The sequence below is a fragment of the Macaca thibetana genome, chromosome 13, assembly GCF_024542745.1.
Source record: "Macaca thibetana thibetana isolate TM-01 chromosome 13, ASM2454274v1, whole genome shotgun sequence".
NCBI lineage: Eukaryota > Metazoa > Chordata > Mammalia > Primates > Cercopithecidae > Macaca > Macaca thibetana.
Genome location: NC_065590.1, coordinates 1,812,354 through 1,839,150, shown reverse-complemented (window position 1 = coordinate 1,839,150; position 26,797 = coordinate 1,812,354). Strand labels below are relative to the sequence as shown.

The window sequence follows — 26,797 nt, the reverse complement described above, 5'->3', positions numbered from 1 at the left end:
TCCAAATCCAGTCTCTGAGGCAGCATTACCCTGATGCCAAAACCATGCAAGGTCATAACGAAAGAGTAAAACTTACGGACCAATACCCCGGATGAACATAGATGCAAAAATGCTCAGCAGAATATTAGCAAACCAAATTTAATAGCACATTAAAAAGATCATTCACCATTACCAAGTGGGATTCATCCCAAAAATGCAAGGATGGTTCAACATATGCAAATCAGTAAATGTGATACATCATATTAACAGAATGAAGGACAAAAAAACTACATAATCATTTCAATAGATGCAGAATGAGCATTTGACAAAACTCAACATGTCTTCATAATAAAAACTCTCAACAAATTATGTATAGAAGAAATGTGCCTCAACACAGTAAAGGCCATATATGACAAACCCACAGCTAACATACTGAATGGCAGGAAAATTGAAAGGTTTTTCCTCTAACATCTGGAAGAAGAAAAGGATGCCCACTTTCACCACTTTTATTCACCACAGTACTAGAAGTTATAGCCAAGGCAATCAGGCAACAGAAAAAAATTAAAAGCATCTAAATTGGAAAGAAAGACAATTAAATTGTCCCTATTTGCAAATGACACAGTCTTATACAGAGAAAACCCTAAAGACTCCACTAAAAATTAGAATTAATTAACAAATTAGTAAAGTTGTAGACTACAAAATTAACAACAAAAATCAGCAGTTATATACATACTAACAGCAAACTATCCAAAAAAGACAAAAAGGAAACCATTCCATCTACAATAGTTATCAAAAACAAATAAATAAATTACTTAGGAATAAATTTAAGGAGGTGGACTATATCTACAAGGAGAACTATAAACATAGATTAAAGAAATTGAAAAAGACACAAATTTAAAGATATTCCATGTTCATGGATTGGAAAGATAAATACTGTAAAAATGTCCACACTACCCAAAGTGCTCTATGGATTTAGTGTAACCCCTATCAAAATACCAATGACATTCTTCACAGAAATAGAAAAAACAATCCTTAAATTTGTATAGAACCACAAAGAAAGCCAGAATACCCAAAGCAATCTTGAGCAAAAAGAACACACCTGGAGGCATCACACTATCTGGCTTAAAAATATACTACAAAACTATACTAATCAAAACAGCATGATACTGGCATAAAAACAGACACATAGATCAATGGAATAGAATAGAGAGCCAAAAAATAAATCCACATATGTACAGTCAATTGATTTTTGACAAGGGTGCCAAGAACACACAATGGGGAAAGGACAATCTCTTCAATAAAAGGTATTGAGAAAACTGTATAGCCACAGGCAGAATAATAAAATTAGACCCTTATCACCACCAAATACAAAAATCAACTCAAAATGAATTACAGCCTTAATTGTAGGACCTGAAAATATGAAACTACTGGAAGAAAAAGGGAAAAGATCCATGACACTGATCTGAGCAATGATTTTTTGGATATGACCTCGAAAGCACAGGCAACAAAAGCAAAAACAAACAAATGAGATTACATCAAACTAAAAAGTTTCTCTAAAGGAAAGGAAAAAAAATCAACAGAGTAAAGAGACAACCTACAGAATGGGGGAAAATATTTGCAAACTATACATCTGAAAAGGGATTAATATCCAAAATATTAAAGGAACTTAAATATTAAAACAAAACTTGGTTTTTAAATGGGCAAAAGTCCTGAATAGACATTTCTCAAAAGAAAACATACAAATGGAGAACAGATATATGAAAAAATGCTCACTATTACTAATTATCAGGGAAATGCAAATCAAAACCACGATGAGCTATCATTTCACTCCTGTTAGAATGGCTAATATCAAAAAATAAGTGTTGGCAAGGATATGGAGAAAAGGATACCCATACACCCTGTTGATGGGAATGTAAATTAGTATAGCTATTATGGAAAGCAGTATGGAGTTTCCTCAAACCACTAAAAATAGAACTACTATATGATCCTGCAATCCTACTACTGGATATATATCCAAAGGAAATAAAAATCAGTAAGTCAAAGAGATATCTGCACTCTCTTGTTTAGTGCAGCACTATTCACAACAGCCAAGATACGAGATCAACCTAAGTATCCATCAATAGATGACTGGATAAAGAAAACATAGTGTATACACACAATTAAATACTATTCAGCCATAAAAAGGAAAGAAATCCTGTCATTTGCTACATGAATGAACCTCGAGGGCATTATGTTAAACAAAATAACCAAGGCACAGAAAGACAAATACCACATAACCTCACTCATGTGGAATTTTAAAAAATTTATCTCATAGAAGTAGCAAGTAGAATGATGCTTATCAGAGGCTGGGGTGGTTGTGGCAGTGGGAATCAGGAAGATGTTAGTCAAAGGATATCCTATTACAATTAGGACATCTAGTCAAGAGATCTATTGTACAGTATGGTGATCATAGTTAATGATGATGGACTGCATTCTTGAAAAACACAGAAAGAGTGGGTAAGTGTTCTTGCCACAAAAAAGACTATATGAGGCAATGCATTTGTTACTTAGCTAGATACAGCCATTCATGATGTATATATTCTTCAAAACATCGTGTTGTACATGATAAATACATACAGTTATATCTGTCAATTTAAAAAGTAAAAAATAAAAAGGATGAAATTAAGCATTCTTGGCCGGGCGCGGTGGCTCAAGCCTGTAATCCCAGCACTTTGGGAGGCCGAGACAGGCGGATCACAAGGTCAGGAGATCGAGACCATCCTGGCGAACACGGTGAAACCCCGTCTCTACTAAAAATACATAAAAAACTAGCCGGGCGAGGTGGCGGGCGCCTGTAGTCCCAGCTACTTGGGAGGCTGAGGCAGGAGAATGGAGTAAACCCGGGAGACGGAGCTTGCAGTGAGCTGAGATCCGGCCACTGCACTCCAGCCTGGGCGACAGAGCGAGACTCCGTCTCAAAAAAAAAAAAAAAAAAAAAAGAAATTAAGCATTCTTTAAAACATGGATGGACAGTCGTACGTCTACTTAATACACATATATTGGGGGCACACGTGCAAGTATTTTCTACTAATACGGATGTAAGATCAAAGCAAGCTCAGAGACCTGTGGTTTTTGAGGGGCCTTCAGAGCTGATGCAGCCACCTCAAAGGCTAAATGGCAGCATGCTGGTTGTTTGTGAGTACTGTACCTTCACAATGTGGGAATCCGATCTGTGACAAAATCTGTTTCAAGGTCAATTTGTTGCTCTTAAGCCCATACAGTTGAAGCCATCTCTCAGATGAAATGAGACTCTGCTCAGCCAAGTCTGTTTTGGTGTTACACCATCCCTCTTGCCTCTGCAGCTGCTGCTCAGAGATGGTAGAAGATGAGCCTGATTTCTCCATCTCTGAATCAAGATCTAAGTCACAGCAAACTCCTGTAAGGGCAATTGTAAACTCAGACTTCCTGAAAACTTGGAAATAATCTAACGCCAACAGGGGATTGGCTTAACATAGATTATAGTACACTCATGAAGTGGAATGCTATTTATCAATTAAAATTACACATGTATATTTGGTAGAAAAGAGGATACTCACATGAATTGGTAAGAGGTATCCATAAAGTTCAATATTCAAATGTATATATATCCACAAAAACACCTAGAAAGATATACCGTAACAGGTTTAAAGTAGTTTTCTTTGTGTGGTGGTAGTATGTGTGGTTTTTGCCTTTTCTATATTGTTGAAATTTTTGCATTATTTGAATATTTCTAAAATGGGGTTTACTTTTTTTTTTTTTTTTTCAGAAGGAGTCTCGCTCTGTTGCCCAGGCTGGAGTGCAACAGCACAATCTAGGCTCACTGCAACCTCCACCTCCCAGGTTCAAGCGATTGCCCTGCCTCAGCCTCCTGAGTAGCTGGGATTACAGGTGCACGCCACCATGCCCAGCTAATTTTTGTATTTTTAGTAGAAATGGGGTTTCACCATGTTGGTCAGGCTGGTCTTGAATTCCTGACTTTGTGATCTGCCCGCCTCAGCCTCCCAAAGTGTTGGGATTACAGGAGTGAGCCACTGAGCCCAGCAGGAATTTACTTTTACAATCAGAAAACTGCAAAGCTCTTCCATTTTGGAAAAAAATAAATACTAGCCCCAGAACCTTCACTACACATCTGTATTGCAGTTATAATCACACCTGACATTTTGCTCCCAACGAGGATGAGAAGGATAAAACCCTGACAGGTTTTTACCTGTCGAACAGGTGTAGTGGCTAATTGGGAGCTGGTGGCGGTTGGGAACCAGACCACAGCTCAGCCCAGCTGGAATACATGTATCCACTTTCTGGATGTTTTATTGTCTGGGGCTTTGCTCTACAATTGGACTTAAGCATTCTGGCCCATGTAGCCATCTGTTCTGGGATCAGCTGGACCCAAGGCCATATGCAACATACTAAACTCACCTAGATCTGCCTAAATATAGCTAGTGTAGGCAAGAGGAAAGGATGGGGCCAAACTATAAGGCAGTCTTAACCCACTCACCACAAGTGGGCAGGGCCTGGTGACCTGGAGAAAGTGTAGAAAGTTCTGCTTACTTCCGTATCCAGAATTCGCAATGCTTGTAAACTGATACCCTGAATTGTAAGACTTTTTAACAATGAAAGTATGTTCTTTCCCTATTTCTAAAACTTTAACTGTATTTCCGAAAAGTTTCACTGTCATGACATGGAAATTCAAACACAAAAATCAGTTGGACCAAGTCAGGGACGCTTTATAAAAAGAAGTGAGAAGTACTATCATTAGCAAGTACTTATTTAACATCATGTTATGTGTAATTTACATTTAATCCTTATAATAACCTTATGAGGTAGGTACTATTCTTATTTTCATTTTACAGTTGAGGAAACCAAGACAGAGAGGAGTTAATTAACTTGTCCACAATCTTACAACTGGTAAGGGGTGGAGTTAAGATTCTAAACCAGGCCATTCAGCTCCAGGATCTGTGTGCTGTGATCTTTAGTGTAATAGAAGCAAGGCAACAACTTCCATTTGTTGGTCCTTTTATATGCGCTAGCTCACAGCTTCTTCATCACCGTATCAGTTACTCATTATTACCACGCCACTTATATTTGAGGAATGGGAAGCTTCAAGAATTTAAAGAACTTGCTCACAGGTTCTGCCACAGCCAGTAAATGAGAAAAGCAGGAGTCAAAGCCATTTCTTAACCACTCTGCTCTCTTTACAATTAACCTCCTCCAGCCAGGTTCTATGGGACAAGGCAATCTGCATTCCAGTAGGACTGTATTCTACTAGGGCCCCAGGTCCTTGTCGGAATGCGAATCCTTGTTCTCAGAGCTCAGACTCTATAAGCTTCTTGGCTTATCACTCTCAAGCTTTTAAAGGTAATGAGGCTGGGTGCAGTGGCTCATACTGGTAATCCCAGCACGTTGAGAAGATCACTTGAGCTCAGGAGTTGGAGACTACCCTGATTAACATAGTGGAGAACTCATCTCTATTAATGTTTTCTTTAATTAGTCAGGCACGGTGGTGCATGCCTGTAGTCCCAGCTACTTGAGACGCTGAAGCAAGAGGATTGCTTGAGCCCAGGAGTTCGAGGTTGCAGTGAGCTCTAATTGCACCACTGCACTCCAGCCTGGATAACAGAGCAAGAACTTGTCTTAAAAAAATAAAGATAATAATTTCCATTTCAAGGTTTATGTGAATTTGTATTGTTCACATAAGCTGAGTTGCAAAAGTATACAAATTATTATTATTAGTGAAGATCTAGCCTTCTTTCTACAAAGGCTCGATTTGATGAGAATGTTACAATATTACTTGGAGAGTATCACGTAGGAGTGGAAAAGTTTAGAATCAAAACTCAGTATAAGCCCATTCTGCCACTTTAAGGTGATTCCACGTCTCTAGGATAGTAATACCACCTGCTCACTCTAACTCCCAGGGCTACTCAAGGAACAACTGTGCTGATGTATAAGTTATGGGTGGATAAGCACTTTATATATTTGAAACAGCTATGTGCAAATACAAGTCATGGTTGTTTAGTTATTGTATTTTGTTTCATGAGAACCACTTTCATCCCAAGCACTTTTTATCTCCACGTCTCCAATCCTGTTGAGCTAGAAAGTTTAGACTCATAGAACATGAAAACAAGGGCAGACTAATATGCTTCAACTTTCTTTTCAGGATCTGTCCACAAAGACTGGAGCTGAAAATCTTTTACATTTGGTCAGTTGTTCCAAGAAACAAGAAAGGGAAGCTCAGAAGAATTTTTTTTTTTTAACTATTTCGTCATTTCCAGTTAATTTTTCTCTTCCCTGAAACACACCCATCTCCTACAAAATTCTTGCTGAAGGGAGTACTAAGCTTAAAAGGGAGCACGTTTACATAAACTGCCCTAATAAGATTTTGTAAGGGGGATTTTGGAACCTTAAAGAGGAGTTCAGAATAGTCACAGCTGTGTTTTTAAGCTAAAGGGACATGTTTTTGATCCCAAAAAAAGGGCAATCAAAAATTCTCCAGCATAGCTAAGGTGCACGCCCCAGTCCCTTTCGCACTCATACGACTTTTTAAAAAATTAATTTTTTAAAAAAGTGTAATTGGCCCTACTGGATCTGAGAACCAGTACGGTTCAGTCTGATTCAGATCTTACCTCCAGGGTTTTGTAGCCTGAGAATATTTGTATTATCTGAAATACAAATGGAATATTTGTATTGTCGGGGGGGGGGGGGGGGCGGGGAAACAAGGAAGGAAAGGGGGAAAGGGAGAAAAGGCATCTCCCAACAGAAGGAATCGCTCCACTCAAGTGGGATAGGAACTGTTCTGTCAGAGCAAGGAAGCCTGCCGGGAGCCGGGACCTAACAAAGTAGTCCCTTCTCCCCACCCCACCCCCGCTAGCCCGCCTGCTTTCCCACCTCCAAGCTGGTCTCAGACGGTTCTCCTATGCGGAATCTTAGGCTGCAAGGCTCATTTCAAATGCTGCCTCTGCCATTGAGCCTCGCCGGAACCCCTTCGCAACCTTCCGCAGCCCCTCCCTGGGAAAACCCTAACTTTTGCTATGGTACTTCATCACTCAGGTCTCGGGCACTTCAGGCTTGTCCTCACTAGACTTAAAGACAGTTCAGTGACTACGGAGACAAACTACAGGAAGATTCTCAGCACAGGGCCTCATACGCAGCAGGCACTTTGTGTGAGAGTTGAGATGAATAAAAGTGATCACTCAGAAATAAATAAAACTGATTAACTCAGAGCTACTGAGAGAATCCTGATTTTGTTCAAAGAAGGCAAATATCCACAGTGTTAACAAGGCTAATATCAGGAAACAGCTCTTTTAAAAAAGGGATATATTGGCCGGGCACGGTAGCTCACGCCTGTAATCCCCCCTTAAAGTGCCAAAGTGCCCCCTTGGCACTTTGGGAGGCTGAGGCGGGCGGATCACCTGAGGTCAGGAGTTTGAGACCAGCCTGGCCACCATGGTGAAACCCTGTCTCTACTAAAAACACAAAAATTAGCCGGGCGTGGTAACACATGTCTAATCCCAGCTACTAGGGAGGCTGAGGCAGGAGAATTGCTTGAACCCAGGGGGCAGAGGTTTCAGTGAGCCGAGATTGCGCTCCAGTCTGGGCGACAGAATGAGACCCCGTCTCAAAAAAATATAAAGGGATCCCCTTTATATTATTTTCTGGATAAAACTCTGGTATTTATTTATTTACTATTATTCAGAGTTTCCTCAGCTAAGGTTATTATAAATTGGGGAACCGAGGAACCACCCAGAAGTCGGAAACAACATACCGGACTTAAGCATTGCCCTAAGTTTTAGAGGCCATCCCAAGAACCATACATAGAGTTTGGATAGGAAAGTATTTCCTTAGAAGAAGGAGGAAGTGTAAAAGGAAAAACAAGGAAGTGAAAGTCTGAGCTGAAGGTGTGGGCAGGCAAAGCTTTGGGGAAAATAGAAAGGTTAAGCTGGCAGCAGTCCAAGGGCCCCAGCTCCCGGAAGCGGATGCTCTTGGGCTGCCCTGGGCGACAGTCTTGTGAAGTCGGCATGCCCTCAGAGAAAAGGTCCTACGTGCTCAGAGGTTCAGGGACGGTGCAGGGTTTAGAGTCCATTCATCCAGTTGAGACATTCAGTAAGCTTCTAGCTACTTTATTATCAACACCCCAAATTTCCTATACGCCTGTTAGTTTCTGAAAAAGAAGTCTGGGCTAGGTGGACATGTATCTTGTGATTTAGGTGAATTTGTGAACGATGAGTGTTCCAGGAAGAAAGGAAACTGGGACGAAGCCTCATGATGGATCCTGATGCAACTGTTCCCCAGAAACCCTGAAACCTCCCCCCATTTTTTCTGCCCTTAAGGGACAAGGCTTGGCCGTGATCATTGGTTCAAATAATGTGGACAGAGACAAGGATATTGAAACGGACTGTCCCACCACGGTTGAGAAAACAGTCAAGACAAAATCTGAGAATAATTGGAGTGCTTTAGGGGGAAGGTCATTGCTGAGAAGAAACAGAGAGTTTCCAAGAAAACGAAAGGAAAAGCTCTACCAAATGGAAACTCAATCTACTTCTTAAGTCTTATCCCTTGTAAGGAGGGTGAAAGAAAGTGATATGATTGTGAAACCGTGTAAGTGTGGAATGGGCGGGAGCCAGAGGCCTTTCCAGGACAGAAAGGTGTGGGGAGCTTTATTGCAAGCAGATTGCTTTGGCTTTTAGACTATACATATTTATCATCATGTACAGCAAATGTGTTTCTTCTGGTTCCTGTGTTCGCTTCAAAGCCCAGGTGGATTTCATCCCCTTGCATTGCTGGCCTAGGGCAGAGACAGAAACTAGGAAAGCCGCTTCCCCCGCAGAGCGGCTGGGCGTGGGCTCGGGTGAGAGTAGGAGGGGCCGGTACCTTGACCCTCGGCTTGCCCCGGATAGCGGACGATTAAGTGGGCCAGGCCAAGTCACCGAGCTTTCCTGGTACCGTTTCCGCATCTGTAAAGTGGGCGTGTGGTCCAGCTCGGAAACGGCATTTTTCCAAGACCTCCCCAGGCGGCTCGTGGGAAGGCTCGGCACCTGGGCGGCCCTGGCGCGGCAGGGATCGCTCCCACACTTACTAGGCAACACGTCGGGGGGAAGACGAGGCGGCTCCCGCTCAGCAGTCACCCTCCCATCCTCCCGGGCCCGCCTGACCCGAGCGGGCGGACGAGGTAAGCATCCCGTTGCTGAGGCAGCGATTCCTGCGAGCTACGGCTGCGCGCCGGCGCGAAGGACTCCGGCTGTTCTAGGTCTCTGTGACCTGCGCCTCGGCTTCCGAGCGCGGTCTGTTGACGACGGCGTCTCCTGGACACGGCCAATCACAGCGCGGCTCCCTGAGCCGGCCCCGCCCACAGAGCGCGCCCTCACTGGGGCGTGGGCTGGGCACGTGGGGTCAAGGGGGCGGGGCGCGGGCTGGGGCGTGGGGCCAAGGGGGCGGGGCGAGGGCTGGGGCGTGGGGCCAAGGGGGCGGGGCGCCCAGGCCGTCCGCGATCCAGGTGCGGAAAGCCGGGGGTGCGGAACCACCCGGGCCGGGCCGGGACGACCTCCACCCCAGACTCCCAGGCAGAGGCCACGCTAGAGGGACAGGGCGGATGGCGTTGCCCCCTGCGCCTACTGTCAGTGGGAAAATTAACAACAGCGGAGAATATGAATGAATGAATGAACAAACAAATACACTGATGAGCTGGGGTGGAAAGCTAGGGTGCGAGCAGATGGGGGAGGAAGGCGCCAGACGCCAAGGAGAGGCGAGAAGACTGCGGGAAACGCTACAGACGAACTTCTGTTCATACTTTTCAGTGTGCAGAGAACTGACCCCTGCGTAGTTTTAATTTTCACCTCAGCACTGTGAGGCGATGCTCTCTTCCTTGCACAGTTCAGAGAAAGAAGCTTTAAAAGAGGTGGGGCAGTTCCTTGTAGACAGACAGGAGGGACAGGGAGCTGCGATTTTGAGATTGTGGAGGCAGGGGCTCGGTTGCCCAGAACATTCTTACCTGTTTGACATGAATATTCCTAGAGGCATTATTTTCTCCATTCAGCTTTGTTTTTAACCTTTGTTTCGGTGTTACCTTATCAACTAAGCAAAAGGCTCTAAATATATTCCTATTTTTCCAGTCACTAGGAAATAAAATTGTGCTTATGAAAAGTATCTTTAAAATCGTAATAAAAGACCCCACAGTAAGTATTGTTTTTAGGTTATTGGGATAGTAAACGATTTTGGATTTTAAAATTGAAGAACTGGCCAGATCATTTGCAGGTTTTTCAGTCAAAGATCTAGTAAAACATAGTTAATGTTAGAACTGAGTAATTCCGTCCCCAAGAGAAAAGTCTGCTTCATCCACAGGGATTTATTTCTCCTGCATTCTTTTAATGCCTCTATCATTTACAAAATACTGAAAGATTTGATTCCATATCACGAATCATTCCTGACAGTTATTAGATTATATATGTTTGGCCCTGCAAATGAAACCTGCCATCCACATCACCAAAAAACAAGCAAAAGTTGATAGTACTAAAGACTGTTCAGAAGGGAGTGGAACCCCAGCCTCGCCCACGTTTGCCAATGACCCATTAATCCTTGCTGTCCACACCCTGCCACACTAATATTCTTGGATCACGGGGGTGAGACAGAGCACACAGCAACACACAGCCAAATGCCCTGCCTCACATGGTCATGCCAGGCACTCCTGTTCCACCTTCACCCCATGCCTGCTCCTTTCCCTAGGACACTTGCCACATACATGCAAGTCATCAAGATGATCTGTCCCTGTCTTTCATGTTTATGTGCCTATAAGCATACATTCTGATGAAAATGTGAAACATTACTTACTTGAATTGTAGAATGATAAGTGAGTAGAAGTTTAAGGTCCTTTTGAAGCATTACATAGTTGATACGGACTTCAGTTTAGCTAGTTACAGAATGGTTTGCCTCATTTTTGTTTGTTGAGTTATTTGAAATAAGAAAACCTTTAGCACAGTGGTGATACACTGTTATACTGAACTTTTGACAAATTTGTTTTGAATTTACATTTTTACAGATAATTTGTATCTTTCCTTAAACCTCAGTAATTGACATTGATCAAATCACTGCCATCCTTGTTTTCAAACCTCTGAACTTTACCATTCAGGGCTCAGATGTACTTTTAGACTTTTTGCTCACTGTCTCCAACACAAACCCCCGTCCCAGAGAGAACCGCCTGGTCCCTGCCTCTGAGCATAGATGCCTTTACTCAGGCCACCCAGATTGCCACAGTCTGGGAACCACCGTCCCTTCAGGGTCAGCTCTAGCTCTTCTCTCTCTCCCCAAAGCTTTCCCATGGATGCTGCAGCCCTAATGACTTCTCTCTACCTGTACAGTCTCAAAGCATCGCTTGCCAGTACCACACTTTTGGCAACCATGTACTAGCCTTTGACAAGCCTTTCGTTAGTATTTGACCTTTGTGCTGTTTACTTTTCAGGTTAAATGGGTTTTCCTTTTCTTTATACAAGTCTGTCACTGCCACTGCTTGAGCTTATGGCCATGATCAGAATGTTTGGTGGGGGAGGGAGGGTGATAAAGAAAATGAAGGGAGGAAAAGCAGTTTTCCTAAGCCCACTGCAAAAACTGGAACCAGAGGAAACGGAGAATGTTAACTCCTTGTATATATGTGTGAGAAAGAACCTGAGCTGGAATTCAAACAGAGGCACTCCCTCTGAAGAGGAAGGAGGAATTGAGAGTGAGGCAGCTAAATCAGGAAGCAGTTCCTGCTGAACCTTTGTTGGTTCTTGTGGTGAAGGGAGTGTTGACCATCAGGGGCAGCCTTGGGAGAGGTGGGTGGGGACGGGGGGATTTAGAGATCAAACAGAGGTTTCTCTATGCTGTGATGTTCCTGAGTTCAGCATTCATTATTTGGGAGAGTGAATGCAGGCTCGTGGCTCTCAATCTAACATCTTTGATGAGGATCAGAGCTTTTTTTTTACCCTTGGCAAAGATTATGTTCACTTTTACCAGACTGAATTAACACTTAATCATAGCTAGAATGCATAGAATGTCAGATCATATTCTAACCACTTTAAATATATTACATCATTTAATACTTAGAAAGCTCCTTGAGGGAGACATTATTATCTCCATTTTCTAGATAAGTAAACTGAGGCAGAATATTAAGCTTTTTCTCCAAGGCCACTCAGCTGGTGGTTCCAGAATTTGAACCCAGGCAGCCTGAGTCCGCACCCTGCCCTGTTAATTATATGCTGTGTTCATCAACTGTTGGCTTCAATTTTCTCCAAAAGGAAATTTCTGTCATCTCAGTCGTACAGTGTTTATTTAGTGCTGGATACTAATGGCACAGTGAAAACCTCACTGGATTTAAACGGATTTTTAACAGGACATGTTTCCATTTTAAATGGCATAAAGCAGGTCTGTTTTTAAATTACCCTCTCCAGCCGGGCGCAGTGGCTCACACCTGTAATCCCAGCACTTTTGGAGGCCAAGGTGAGCAGATCGCCTGAGGTCAGGAGTTCAAGAACAGCCTGGCCAACATGGTGAAATCCTGTCTCTACAAAAATACAAAAATTGGCTGGGCATGATGGCGGGTGCCTATAATCCCGGCCACTCAGAAGGCTGAGGCAGGAGAATCCCTTGAACCCGGGAGGCAGAAGTTGCAGTGAGCCGAGATTGTGCCATTGCACTCCAGCCTGGGCGACAGAGTGAGTGACGCTCTACCTCAAAAAAAAAAAAAAAAAAAATTACCCTTCCCCCGCACACTTCTTGTTAACAAATTCCTTTGTAATGTGGCATTATTTTAAAATGAGCTGGATGCCTTGTAGGGTACTAACATATCCCAACAGCAAATTAAGAAGAACTGAACAACAATATTTTATATAAACAAAAACTCTCAAATATTTGGAAATTTCAAATCACTCTTCAAAACAGATACTGATACTAAAACCTAGCAAAGACAATACTCTTAGAATGAGATTTTGATCTTATAGGAATGATATTCAAGAATGGACTGTCTTGCCTTGGTGTGGTCATAGATGAGCAGTTCCTGAAGATGAGCAGCACCATAGACAATGACAGAAGGCGATAAGGAATTTCCTTACTTTAAGTTCCTCTAACTCTAGTATAGGGTGACCTGGCTATGTGGGACCAGGACTTGGGCACTAGGCTGGAGCCTTTCTCTCTTCTAAACTCAGATCTTTCCACCAGCTCCTTGCCAAGACTGGGAGGGTGAATGAGCAACACTGCTTATGAGGGAGGAGGACAGATGAGAGGTTCTGTCCACAATAAGAGATCAGCTCGTTTGTCTGGCCTCCTTTCTCTGTGGAGAAAGAGCAAAGTACCAAAGGGAGAGTCACACAAGGGTTTAAAGCTCATAAACTTGGCACCATCAACATCCTGGAATCTCATCCAATTATATCAGTGTTCCCCCTTCTTGATGAGTGAAGAAGAGAGAGGAAAGTGAGAAAGAGTTTAACATTAAAAGCATTAGGGCCAGGCACGGTGGCTCACGTCTGTAATCCCAGCACTTTGGGAGGCCGAGGTAGGCGGATCATGAGGTCAGGAGTCCAAGACCAGCCTGACCAACATGGTGAAACACCATTTCTACTAAAAATACAAAAAAAAAAGTAGCGGGGCTTTGTGCAGGCACCTGTAATCCCAGCTACTTGGGAGGCTGAGGCAGGAGAATTGCTTGAACCTGGGAGACGGAGGTTAAAGTGAGCCAAGATCACCCCACTGCACTGCAGCCTGGGTGACAGAGTGGCCTCAAAAAAAAAAAATAAATTAATTAAATAAAATAAAATAATTAGAACATTCTCACTGATTAATATAATTATAAAAATCCTAGGTAAAAATTCCAACAAATTGAATTCAATGAAATATGTTTAAAATGATTTTTTTATTTGTAAAAATAGATGCCTTTTTACCAATTTCATTTCTAGGTTTCCCAGAAAACACACAGAAGTGTTTTTGTTTTTTAATTTAAGTTCTAGGGTACATGTGCATAACGTGCAGGTTTGTTACATATGTATACTTGTGCCATGTTGGTGTGCTGCACCCATCAACTCGTCAGCACCCATCAACTCGTCATTTACATCAGGTATAACTCCCAGTGCAATCCCACCCCCCTCCCCCCTCCCCATGATAGGCCCCGGTGTATGATGTTCCCCTTCCCGAATCCAAGGGATCTCATTGTTCAGTTCCCACCTATGAGTGAGAATATGCAGTGTTTGGTTTTCTGTTCTTGCGATAGTTTGCTGAGAATGATGGTTTCCAGCTGCATCCATGTCCCTACAAAGGACACAAACTCATCCTTTTTTATGGCTGCATAGTATTCCATGGTGTATATGTGCCACATTTTCTTAATCCAGTCTGTCACTGATGGACATTTGGGTTGATTCCAAGTCTTTGCTATTGTGAATAGGGCCGCAATAAACATACATGTGCATGTGTCTTTATAGCAGCATGATTTATAATCCTTTGGGTATATACCCAGTAATGGGATGGCTGGGTCATATGGTACTTCTAGTTCTAGATCCTTGAGGAATCGCCATACTGTTTTCCATAATGGTTGAACTAGCTTACAATCCCACTAACAGTGTAAAAGTGTTCCTATTTCTCCACATCCTCTCCAGCACCTGTTGTTTCCTGACTTTTTAATGATTGCCATTCTAACTGGTGTGAGATGGTATCTCATTGTGGTTTTGATTTGCATTTCTCTGATGGCCAGTGATGATGAGCATTTTTTCATATGTCTGTTGGCTGTATGAATGTCCTCTTTTGAGAAATGTCTGTTCATGTCCTTTGCCCACTTTTTGATGGGGTTGTTTTTTTCTTGTAAATTTGTTTGAGTTCTTTGTAGGTTCTGGATATTAGCCCTTTGTCTGATGAGTAGATTGCAAAAATTTTCTCCCATTCTGTAGGTTGCCTGTTCACTCTGATGGTAGATTCTTTTGCTGTGCAGAAGCTCTTTAGTTTAATTAGATCCCATTTGTCAATTTTGGCTTTTGTTGCCATTGCTTTTGGTGTTTTAGACATGAAGTCCTAGCCCATGCCTATGTCCTGAATGGTATTACTTAGGTTTTCTTCTAGAGTTTTTATGGTATTAGGTCTAACACCCCCCCCCCCCCCCCCCCCCCCCCCCCCCCCCCCCCCCCCCCCCCCCCCCGGTCTAACATTTAAGTCTCTAATCCATCTTGAATTAATTTTCGTATAAGGAGTAAGGAAAGGATCCAGTTTCAGCTTTCTACTTATGGCTAGCCAATTTTCCCAGCACCATTTATTAAATAGGGAATCCTTTCCACATTTCTTGTTTTTTCTCAGGTTTATCAAAGATCAGATGGCTGTAGATGTGTGGTATTATTTCTGAGGACTCTGTTCTGTTCCATTGGTCTATATCTCTGTTTTGGTACCAGTACCATGCTGTTTTGGTTACTGTAGCCTTGTACTATAGTTTGAAGTCAGGTAGCGTGATGCCTCCAGCTTTGTTCTTTTGACTTAGGATTGTCTTGGAGATGCGGGCTCTTTTTTGGTTCCATATGAACTTTAAAGCAGTTTTTTCCAATTCTGTGAAGAAACTCATTGGTAGCTTGATGGGGATGGCATTGAATCTATAAATTACCTTGGGCAGTATGGCCATTTTCACGGTATTGATTCTTCCTATCCATGAGCATGAAATGTTCTTCATTTGTTTATGTCCTCTTTTATTTCACTGAGCAGTGGTTTGTAGTTCTCCTTGAAGAGGTCCTTTACATCCCTTGTAAGTTGGATTCCTAGGTATTTTATTCTCTTTGAAGCAATTGTGAATTGAAGTTCATTCATGATTTGGCTCTCTGTTTGTCTGTTACTGGTGTATAAGAATGCTTGTGATTTTTGCACATTAATTTTGTATCCTGAGACTTTGCTGAAGTTTCTTATCAGCTTGAGGAGATTTTGGGCTGAGACAATGGGGTTTTCTAAATATACAATCATGTCATCTGCAAACAGGGACAATTTGACTTCTTCTTTTCCTAACTGAATACCCTTTACTTCTTTCTCTTGCCTGATTGCCCTAGCCAGAACTTCCAACACTATGTTGAATAGGAGTGGTGAGAGAGGGCATCCCTGTCTTGTGCCAGTTCTCAAAGGGAATTTTTCCAGTTTTTGCCCATTCAGTATGATATTGGCTGTGGGTTTGTCATAAATAGCTCTTATTATTTTGAGATACGTTCCATCAATACGGAATTTATTGAGAGTTTTTAGCATGAAGGGCTGTTGAATTTTGTCAAAGGCCTTTTCTGCATCTATTGAGATAATCATGTGGTTCTTGTCTTTGGTTCTGTTTATATGCTGGATTACGGTTACTGATTTGCGTATGTTGAACCAGCCTTGCATCCCAGGGATGAAGCCCACTTGATCATGGTGGATAAGCTTTTTGATGTGCTGCTGGATCCGGTTTGCCAGTATTTTATTGAGGATTATTGCATCGATGTTCATCAAGGATATTGGTCTAAAATTCTCTTTTTTTGTTGTGTCTCTGCCAGGCTTTGGTATCAGGATGATGTTGGCCTCATAAAATGAGTTAGGGAGGATTCCCTCTTTTTCTATTGATTGGAATAGTTTCAGAAGGAATGGTACCAGCTCCTCCTTGTACCTCTGGTAGAATTCAGCTGTGAATCCATCTGGTCCTGGACTTTTTTTGGTTGGTAGGCTATTAATTACTGCCTCAATTTCAGAGCCTGCTATTGGTCTATTCAGGAATTCAGCTTCTTCCTGGTTTAGTCTTGGGAGAGTGTAAGTGTCCAGGAAATTATCCATTTCTTCTAGGTTTTCTAGTTTATTTGCATAGAGGTGTTTATAGTATTCTCTGATGGTAGTTTGTATTTCTGTGGGGTCAGTGGTGATATCCCCTTTACCATTTTTTATTGCATCTATTTGATTCTTCTCTCTTTTCTTCTTTATTAGTCTTGCTAGTGGTCTATCAATTTTGGTGATCTTTTAAAAAAAACCAACTCCTGGATTCATTGATTTTTTGGAGGGTTTTTTGTGTCTCTATCTCCTTCAGTTCTGCTCTGATCTTAGTTATTTCTTGCCTTCTGCTAGCTTTTGAATGTGTTTGCTCTTGCTTCTCTAGTTCTTTTAATTGTGATGTTAGAGCATCAATTTTAGATCTTTCCAGCTTTCTCTTGTGGGCATTGAGTGCTATAAATTTCCCTCTACACACTGCTTTAAATGTGTCCCAGAGATCCTGGTATGTTGTATCTTTGTTCTCACTGGTTTCAAAGAACATCTTTATTTATGCCTTCATTTCGTTGTGTACCCAGTAGTCATTCAGGAGCAGGTTATTCAGTTTCCATGTAGTTGAGCGGTTTTGATTGAGTTTCTTAGTCCTGAGTTCTAGTTTGATTGCAGTGTGGTCTGAGAGACAGTTTGTTATAATTTCTGTTCTTGTACATTTGCTGAGGAGTGCTTTACTTCCAATTATGTGGTCAATTTTGGAATAAGTGTGATGTGGTGCTGAGAAGAATGTATATTCTGTTGATTTGGGGTGGAGAGTTCTGTAGATGTGTATTAGGTCTGCTTGCTGCAGAGATGAGTTCAATTCCTGGATATCCTTGTTAACTTTCTGTCTCATTGATCTGTCTAATGTTGACAGTGGGGTGTTGAAGTCTCCCATTATTATTGTATGGGAGTCTAAGTCTCTTTGTAAGTCTCTAAGGACTTGCTTTATGAATCTGGGTGCTCCTGTATTGGGTGCATATATATTTAGGATAGTTAGCTCTTCCTTTTGAATTGATCCCTTTACCATTATGTAATGGCCTTCTTTGTCTCTTTTGATCTTTGATGGTTTAAAGTCTGTTTTATCAGAGACTAGTATTGCAACCCCTGCTTTTTTTTGTTCTCCATTTGCTTGGTAGATCTTCCTCCATCTCTTTATTTTGAGCCTATGTATGTCTCTGCATGTGAGATGGATCTCCTGAATACAGCAGACTGATGGGTCTTCACTCTATCCAGTTTGCCAGTCTGTGTCTTTTAATTGGAGCATTTAGTCCATTTACATTTAAGGTTGATATTGTTATGTGTGAACTTCATCCTGCCATTATGATATTAACTGGTTATTTTGCTCGTTAGTTGATGCAGTTTCTTCCTAGCCTCAATGGTCTTTACATTTTGGCATGTTTTTGCAATGGCTGGTACCGGTTGTTCCTTTCCATGTTTAGTGCTTCCTTCAGGAGCTCTTGTAAGGCAGGCCTGGTGGTGACAAAATCCCTAAGCATTTGCTTATCTGTAAAGGATTTTATTTCTCCTTCACTTATGAAACTTAGTTTGGCTGGATATGAAATTCTGGGTTGAAAATTCTTTTCTTTAAGAATGTTGAATATTGGCCCCCACTTTCTTCTGGCTTGTAGAGTTTCTGCCGAGAGATCTGCTGTTAGTCTGATGGGCTTCCCTTTGTGGGTAACCCAACCTTTCTCTCTGGCTGCCCTTAAGATTTTTTCCTTCATTTCAACTTTGGTGAATCTGGCAATTATGTGTCTTGGAGTTGCTCTTCTCGAGGAGTATCTTTGTGGCGTTCTCTGTATTTCCTGAATTTGAATGTTGGCCTGCCCTACTAGGTTGGGGAAGTTCTCCTGGATGATATCCTGAAGAGTGTTTTCCAACTTGGTTCCATTTTCCCCCTCACTTTCAGGCACCCCAATCAGACGTAGATTTGGTCTTTTTACATAATCCCATACTTCTTGCAGGCTTTGTTCATTTCTTTTTCTTCTTTTTTCTTTAGATTTCTCTTCTCGCTTCATTTCATTCATTTGATCCTCAATCGCTGATACTCTTTCTTCCAGTTGATCAAGTCGGTTACTGAAGCTTGTGCATTTGTCACATATTTCTCGTGTCATGGTTTTCATCTCTGTCCGTTCATTTATGGCCTTCTCTGTATTAATTATTCTAGTTATCAATTCTTCCACTCTTTTTTCAAGATTTTTAGTTTCTTTGCGCTGGGTACGTAATTCCTCCTTTAGCTCTGAGAAGTTTGATGGACTGAAGCCTTCTTCTCTCATCTCGTCAAAGTCATTCTCCGTCCATCTTTGATCCGTTGCTGGCGATGAGCTGCGTTCCTTTGCAGGGGGAGATGCGCTCTGATTTTTTGAATTTCCAGCTTTTCTGCCCTGCTTTTTCCCCATCTTTGTGGTTTTATCTGCCTCTGGTCTTTGATGATGGTGATGTACTGATGGGGTTTTGGTGTGGGTGGCCTTCCTATTTGTTAGTTTTCCTTCTAACAGTCAGGACCCTCAGCTGTAGGTCCATTGAAGATTGCTTGAGGTCCACTCCAGACCCTGTTTGCCTGGGTATCAGCAGCAAAGGCTACAGAAGATAGAATACTGCTGAACAGCGAGTGTACCTGTCTGATTCTTTTTTTGGAAGCTTCCTCTCAGGGGTGTACTCCACCGTGTGAGGTGTGGGGTGTCGGTCTGCCCCTAGTGGAGGATGTCTCCCAGTTAGGCTACTCAGAGATCAGGGACCCACTCGAGCAGGCAGTCTGTCCGTTCTCAGATCTCAACCTCCGTGTTGGGAGATCCACCGCTCTCTTCAAAGCTGTCAGACAGAGTCGCTTACGTCTGCAGAGGTTTCTGCTGCTTTTTTGTTGTTGTTGTTGTTCAGCTGTGCCCTGTCCCCAGAGGTGGAGTCTACAGAGACTGGCAGGCCTCCTTGAACTGCTGTGAGCTCCACCCAGTTCGATTTTCCCAGGGCTTTGTTTACCTACTTAAGCCTCAGCAATGGCGGGCACCCCTCCCCCAGCCTCGCTGCTGCCTTGCGGTTAGATCGCAGACTGCTGTGCTAGCAATGAGGAAGGCTCCATGGGCATGGGACCCTCCCGGCCAGGTGTGGGATATAATCTCCTGGTGTGCCCGTTTGCTTAAAGCGTAGTATTGGGGTGGGAGTTACCCGATTTTCCAGGTGTTGTGTGTCTCAGTTCCCCTGGCTAGGAAAAGGGATTCCCTTCCCCCTTGCGCTTCCCAGGTGAGGCGATGCCTCGCCCTGCTTCAGCTCTCGCTGGTCAGGCTGCAACAGCTGACCAGCACCAATTGTCCGGCACTCCCCAGTGAGATGAACCCAGTACCTCAGTTGATAATGCAGAAATCACCTGTCTTCTGTGTCGCTCGCGCTGGGAGCTGGAGACTGGAGCTGTTCCTATTCGGCCATCTTGCTCTGCCCCCCCCCCCCGACAGAAGTGTTTTTATCATTGTAAAATAGTGGAAAGCATCTAAATGTCCAACAAAAGAAGGGAGTAGTTGAAATTATGCTATATTCTTATTGTGATATGGTAACAGTTTAAAATAAAAAGATAAACTTATGTATACTAATATAGAAATGCCTCCAAGATTAAGTATTTCCTAAAATAAAGTTGCAGAGCGTATGTGCAGGACATTGCATTCTACATCAACACATACATGCAATTATATTGATGTATTCATATGTTTACTTCTACTCACAGCTCATTAGCCAAAACAAGTCACATGACCCCCCCCCACCTAATGACCAGGAAATGGGGAAGTTTGGAGAACATGGGATAGTCCCTGAGCAATGGGCATTTGTCTCTGCTGTATTAATCCAAGGCTTAGGTTCTCGGAGGATAACAGCCAGAAGGAGTTGCAGATTCACGCTGCTTTCCATTGTGCTGCACACAACCCCTGAGGAAGTGAAGTAGAGAGGGGCCTCTGCTTCAATGTGGTGAAGTAGAGGAAATGAAGTGAAGGAGCCCTCTGCTTCAAGGGCATGCAGGAGGCATAGAGTGGGAAACGCACACGCACACGGTCCAGCTGCATCTAAAGTTATATACGAAGGCCGGGTGTACTGGCTCACGCCTGTAATCCCAGCACTATGGGAGGCCGAGGCACATGGATCACCTAAGGTCAGGAGTTACAGACCACCCTGGCCAACATGGTGAAACTCCGTCTCTACTATAAATACAAAAATCATCCAGGCGTGGTGGCGGGCACCAGTGTCCCAACTACTAGGGAGGCTGAGGCAGGAAAATCACTTGAACCTGGGAGGCAGAAACTGCAGTGAGCCGAGATTGTGCCACTGCACTCCAGCCTGGGCCACAGAGTGAGACTCTGTCTCAAAAAATAAAATAAAGTAAAAAAGTTATATGCTAAGATTTTCTTACTCAAATAGAAATGATGTAACAGAAGAGGTTTACAATATTTTATGCCAAAGGGTTTTGTAAAATATGAATGTAATAATGATCATCTAAAGATTATCTCCCTGTGTTCTAAAAGCATCTATTCAAGACACTATTATGTTGTCATAAGTCCTGATTCAAATTCCCTACAAACTTTTTGGAGTTTAGGTCTATGGAACTGTGCACCTTTTGATGGGTTGGTAGCTTCCTTTTTTTTTTTTTTTTTTAAAGACAATTAAAACTAAGTTACGAATAGAATGTCTCTTCTTGTCATGACAGCCAAGGGGCTCACAACTATGCTTGAAGCTCACTGATATGGTTTTGCTCTGTGTCCCCACCCAAATCTCATCTTGAATTGTACTCCCATAATTCCCACATATTGTGGGAGGGGCCCGGTGGGAGGCAATTTGAATCACGGGGGTGGATCCCCCATACTATTCTCCTGGTAGTGAATAAGTCTCACGAGATCTGATGGTTTTATCAGGGGTTCCCGCTTTTGTATCTTCTCTCATTTTTCTCTTGCGACTGCCATGTAAGAAATGCCTTTGGCCACTTGCCATGATTCTGAGGCCTCCCCAGGCATGTGGAACTGTGTGAAAATGGACTAATACACTTACCTAGAGTAGCTTTCTGATATAATTAGCCTCCCTCCCCTCTTTCAGCTCTCAACTAGTATTAGATCTACTAACATTCACTAGGTCTTAATCTAGTCTGATCTTAATGGCTTTGGTAGATTCATATAGAATGGGCCTTTAACTTTAACCCAGTGCCTTTCACAGTGTGATTCGGGCATTGCTATGGTTTGGATGTGGTTGGTCCCCCAAAACTCACATTAAAGCTAATTGCCACTGCAGCACTGTTGGGAGGTGGGGCCTAATGGGAGGTGTTCGGAACATCAGAGTGGATCCCTTATGAATAGAATAAGACCATCTCAAGGGAGTGAGTGAGTGCTCACTCTGGAGGGAAGGGATTAGTTCCTGTGTGAATGGGTTGTTATAAAGTGAGGTTCCTCCTGTTTAGTGCCTTTTCACAAATGCTTGCTTTACCACTTCTCCGCCATGTCTTGACACAGCACATAGGCCTCATCAGAAGCTGACCAGATGCTAGGGCCATGCTCTTGAACTTCCCAGCCACCAGCATTGTGAGCTAAATAAACTCCTTTTCTTTTTAAATTACCCAATCTCAGATATTCTGTTACAGCAACACAAAATGGACTAAGATAGCCATAAATAAAATCTCAAACGGCAAAGCAGAGGTATCTTTGCACAGTGTCCTCCAAAGCCTAGACTGTTAGTGAGAGGGGCTGAGCAAGAACGGCATGATAATGGGGTACACAGCAGCCGTTCCACCCCCAGGAATGGGACAATGGTCATACGTGTTTCAAATCTCAATTGTTTGGGGGAGAAAAGATTTTGTCCTCCTCTTATGACTCCTTGAGGTTATTGAAGAGTTTCATAGTGTCCAAGATCTCTTTGGGGCAAACTGAGCCCCCTTAGGTCTCACTCATGGAGAGCTCTTCAGAGGAGGGAGCCCGTGATCTCACCTCCTCACTCAAGCTGGCAAGAATTTGCCTCCAACCTCCAAGCCCCAGAGCCTAGTCATTTCACTCAGCTTTATACTTGTCCTTGTTCCCAGTTGATGAATGAGCCAGATTCTTAAATCATTAAGCAATCACAGAAAGAGAAATTATTGATTTTTAATTGCAGCAAAGGTTTAAACAAAATTCCCAAAAAGTCATTATCCAAATGTCATTGTTTGTCTTTTTGGGTCCTCCTTAACTGAAAGGCTGGTTCTAAAAGGTTACAGAAGTGGCAGACTTCTTCCCTCTGTGGAGGGCTTTTCCAACTTCCCGATGAATACTCAACTCTAATCCCTGGCAAGGCTACAGCCCCCAGCCTTTAGGATCCCAACTGCATTTCCTGAAAGAACAGGGCAAGGAGTAAATTCCTAATAACGTGAAAAAGAAATTCCACAGAGCCATGCTGTGAAAGAATAAATTTACTTAAATAAGACCAGCAAAAAGCAATGATATAGTTTGGATACTTTCCCCCACTCAAATCTCATGTTGAATTATAATTCCCAAGGCTGGAGGTGGGGCCTGGTGGGAGGTGTTTGGATCATGGGAACAAATCCCTCATGGTTTGGTGCTGTCTTTGCAAAAATGAGTGACTTCTCATGAGATCTGGTCATTTAAAAGTGTGTGGTACCCACCCTGCCCCATCAACACACACAAACACACACTGTCTCTCTTTCTCTCTCTCTCTGTTGCTCCTGCTCTGCCATGTGAGATGTCTGCTCTTCCTTCACCTTCCACCATGAATGGAAGCTTCATGAGGTCTCCCCACAAGACAAGCAGATGTCAGTGCCATGTTTTCTGCAGTCTGAAGAACCGTGAGCCAATTAAACCTCTTCTCTTTATAAATTACCCAGTCTCAAGTATTTCTTTATAGCAATGCAAGAATTGCCTAGCAGAGAAAATCAGTATTGAGGAGTGGGGCATTTCTATAAAGATACCTGAAAATGTGGAAGTAGCTTTGGAACTGGATAACAGGCAGAGGTTGGAAGAGTTTGGAGGACTCAGAAGATAGGAAGAGGAGGGAAAGTTTGGAACTTCTTAAAGACTGATTTAATGGTTGTGATCAAAATGTTGATAGTGATATGGACAGTGAAGTCCAGGATGCTGAAGTCTCAGATAGAAAAGAAGAACTGATTGGGAACTGGAGCAGAGGTCACTTGTGTTATGCCTTAGCAAAGAGTTTGTTTCATGCATTCTGTTCATGCCCTAGGGATCTATGGAAGTTTGAGCTAAAGAGTGATGATTTAGGATATCTGACAGAAGAAATTTATAAGCAACAAAGTGTCCAAGATGTGGCCTGAATGCTTCTAACAACCTATGCTTATATGAGGGAGCAAAAGAATGACTTAAAGTTGGAATTATGTTTTTAACAGGAAAGCAGAGCATAAAGGTTTGGAATATTTCTAGCCCCAGCCATATAGCAAAAAAGAAAAAGCTTTTTCAGGAGACGAATTCAAGCAGACTGTGAAGCAGAATTCAAGCAGACTGTGAAGACCACTTGCTAGAGATAGTTGCATAATTAAATGGGGGTCAAATGCTAATATCCAAGATGGTGCAGAAAAGACGTCAAATGCATTTCGGAGGTCTTTCCAGTAGCCCCTCCCATCACAGGCCCAGAGGCTGAGGAGGGAAGAATCGTTTCGTGGACCAGAAACAGGGCTCCACTGCCCTGTGCAGCCTTGGGACACTGTTCCTGGCATCCCAGACACTCCAGCTCCAGCTATGGCTCAAAGGGGCACAGATACAGCTCAAGGTGCCACTTTGGGGAATGCAAGTCATGAGCCTTGGCAATTTCCATGTGATAGTAACCCTCCAAGTGCACAGAGTGCAAGAGTGGTGGATTCTTGGTAGCTTCCTCCTAGATTTCAGAGGATATATGGAAAAGCCTGGGTGTCCAGGCTGAAGCCTGCTGCAGGGGCGGAGCCCTCACAGAGAACCTCTACTAGGGCAATGGGGAGGAAGAATGTGGGGTTGGAGGCCCCACACAGAGTCCCCACAGGTAAACTGCCTAGTGGAGTTGTGGGAAGAGGGCCACTGTCCTCAAGACCTGAGGACAGTGGTAGATGGTAGGTCCACCAGCAGCTTGAGCCCTGCACCTGGAAAAGCCATAGGCACTCAATTCAAGCCAGTGAGAGTAGCCTTGGGGTTTGCACCCTGCAAAACCACAGGGGCGGAGCTGCCCAAGGTCTTGGGAGCCCACCCCTTGCACCAGTGTGACCTGGATGTGGGACATGGAATGACAGGAGATTATTTTGGAGCTTTAAAATGTAATGAATGCCCTGCTGGGTTTCAGACTCATATGGTGCTTCTAGTCCCCTTTTTTGACCAACTTCTCTTTTTTGGAATGGTAGTGTTTACCTCCATAGTATCTTGGAAGTAAATAACTTGTTTTTGATTTTACAGGCTCATAGATGAAAGAGACTTGCCTTGTCTCAGATGAGACTGAACTTTTGAGTTAATGCTGGAAAGAGTTAAGACGTTGGGGAACTATTGGGAAGGCATGATTGTATTTTGCCATGTGAAAAGAACATAAGATTTGAGAGGGGCCAGGGGCAGAATAATATAACTTGGATGTTTGTCCCCACCCAAATCTCATGTTTGAATTGTAATTCCCAATGATGGAGACAGGGCCTGGCGGGAGGTGTTTGTATCATGGGGGCAGATTCCTCATGGCTTGGTGCTGTGTTCACGATAGTGAGTGAGTTATCATGAGATCTGTTCATTTAAAAGTGTTTAGTACCTCCCTCCTATTCTCTCTCTCTTGCTCTTGCTCTGCCATATGAGACACCTGCTCCCCCTTCATTTTCTGCCATGATTGGAAGTTTCATGAAGCCTCTCTAGAAGCCAAGCATATGCCAGCTTTGTTTCATGCTTTGTTTGCCATGCTTCCTGTACACCCTGTAGAACCTGAGTTATTTAACCTTTTTTCTTTATAAATTACTCAGTCTCGGGTATTTCTTTACTGCAATGTGAGAAAGGCCTAACACAGTAACTGTCCCCATTTACTGAAATGAATCAATTAATTGACTGTATAAAATTAAGTGCCTGGTATATCAGACATGTTATGAATTGAATGTTTGTGTCCCCCAAAATTCATATGTTGAAATATAATCCCCAATATTATGGTATTTGAAGGTGGGGCCTTTGGCAAGTAGTTAGGTCATGAGTGTAGAGCCCTCATGATAGGATTAGTGCCCTTACAAGGAGAGGCCAGAGTGATCTCCCTTTCTCCTTCTGCCACCTGGGAACACGATGAGAAGGTGGCAGTCTGCAATTTCAAATTGGGACCTTACCTGAACCTGACCATACTGGCACCCTGACCTTGGACTTGCAACCTCCAGAACTGTGAGAAGTAGATTTCTGTTGTTTGTAAGCCACCAGATCTATGGTACTTTGTTCTATCAGCTCAAACTGACTAAGGCAGGACAAATTGTTCTTTGTTCGTTATTCATTTATTCATTATTCATTGACTTATGAATAAAGGGATAGGCATCCAAATAGGAAAGAAAGAAGTAAAATTATCTCTATTTGAAGATGACATGATCCCATATGTAAAAAACCCAAAGATTCCACAAAACACTATTAGAACTAATAAATAAATTCAATAATGTTGCAGGATGCAATATCAATATACAGTAATCGGTAGCATTTTTATTCACAAATGCCAACCTGAGAAAATAAATTGAAGAGGACACAAATAAGTGGAAAGCTTCCTGTGCTCATGAATCTGAAGAATTAATACTGTTAAAATATCCATACTTCCCAAAGCAATATGCAGATTCCGCACAATCCCTATCAAAATCCCAATGGAATTCTTCACAGAAATAGAAAAAGCAAATCCTAAAATTTGTATGGAAATGTAAAAGACCACAAATGGCCACAAGAATCTTGAGCAAAAAGAACAAAGCTGTGGGCATCACACTTCCTGATTTTAAATTATATTCCAAAGCTACAGTAATCAAAACAGTATGGGACTGGTATAAAAACAGACATGTAGACTAATGGAACAGAATAGAGAGCCCAGAAATAAGTCAAAATATACATAATCAACTAATTTTTGACAAAGGTATCAAAAGGACACAGTGGAGAAA

The 26,797-nt window shown here is 42.7% G+C and overlaps 2 protein-coding genes across 2 annotated transcripts in view; one reads left to right on the top strand and one right to left on the bottom strand.

Moving 5' to 3' along the window:
- Positions 1–9,301, bottom strand: part of VWA3B (von Willebrand factor A domain containing 3B) — a 250,393-nt gene extending 241,092 nt beyond the window's left edge. The window contains 2 exon segments of the mRNA XM_050755024.1: positions 3,167–3,394; positions 9,068–9,301. Coding sequence (XP_050610981.1) covers positions 3,167–3,362 — 196 coding nt within the window. The 5' untranslated portion in view covers positions 3,363–3,394; positions 9,068–9,301.
- Positions 1–26,797, top strand: part of ANKRD39 (ankyrin repeat domain 39) — a 745,852-nt gene that overhangs the window by 63,115 nt on the left and 655,940 nt on the right. The gene's annotated exons all lie outside the window — the stretch shown is intronic.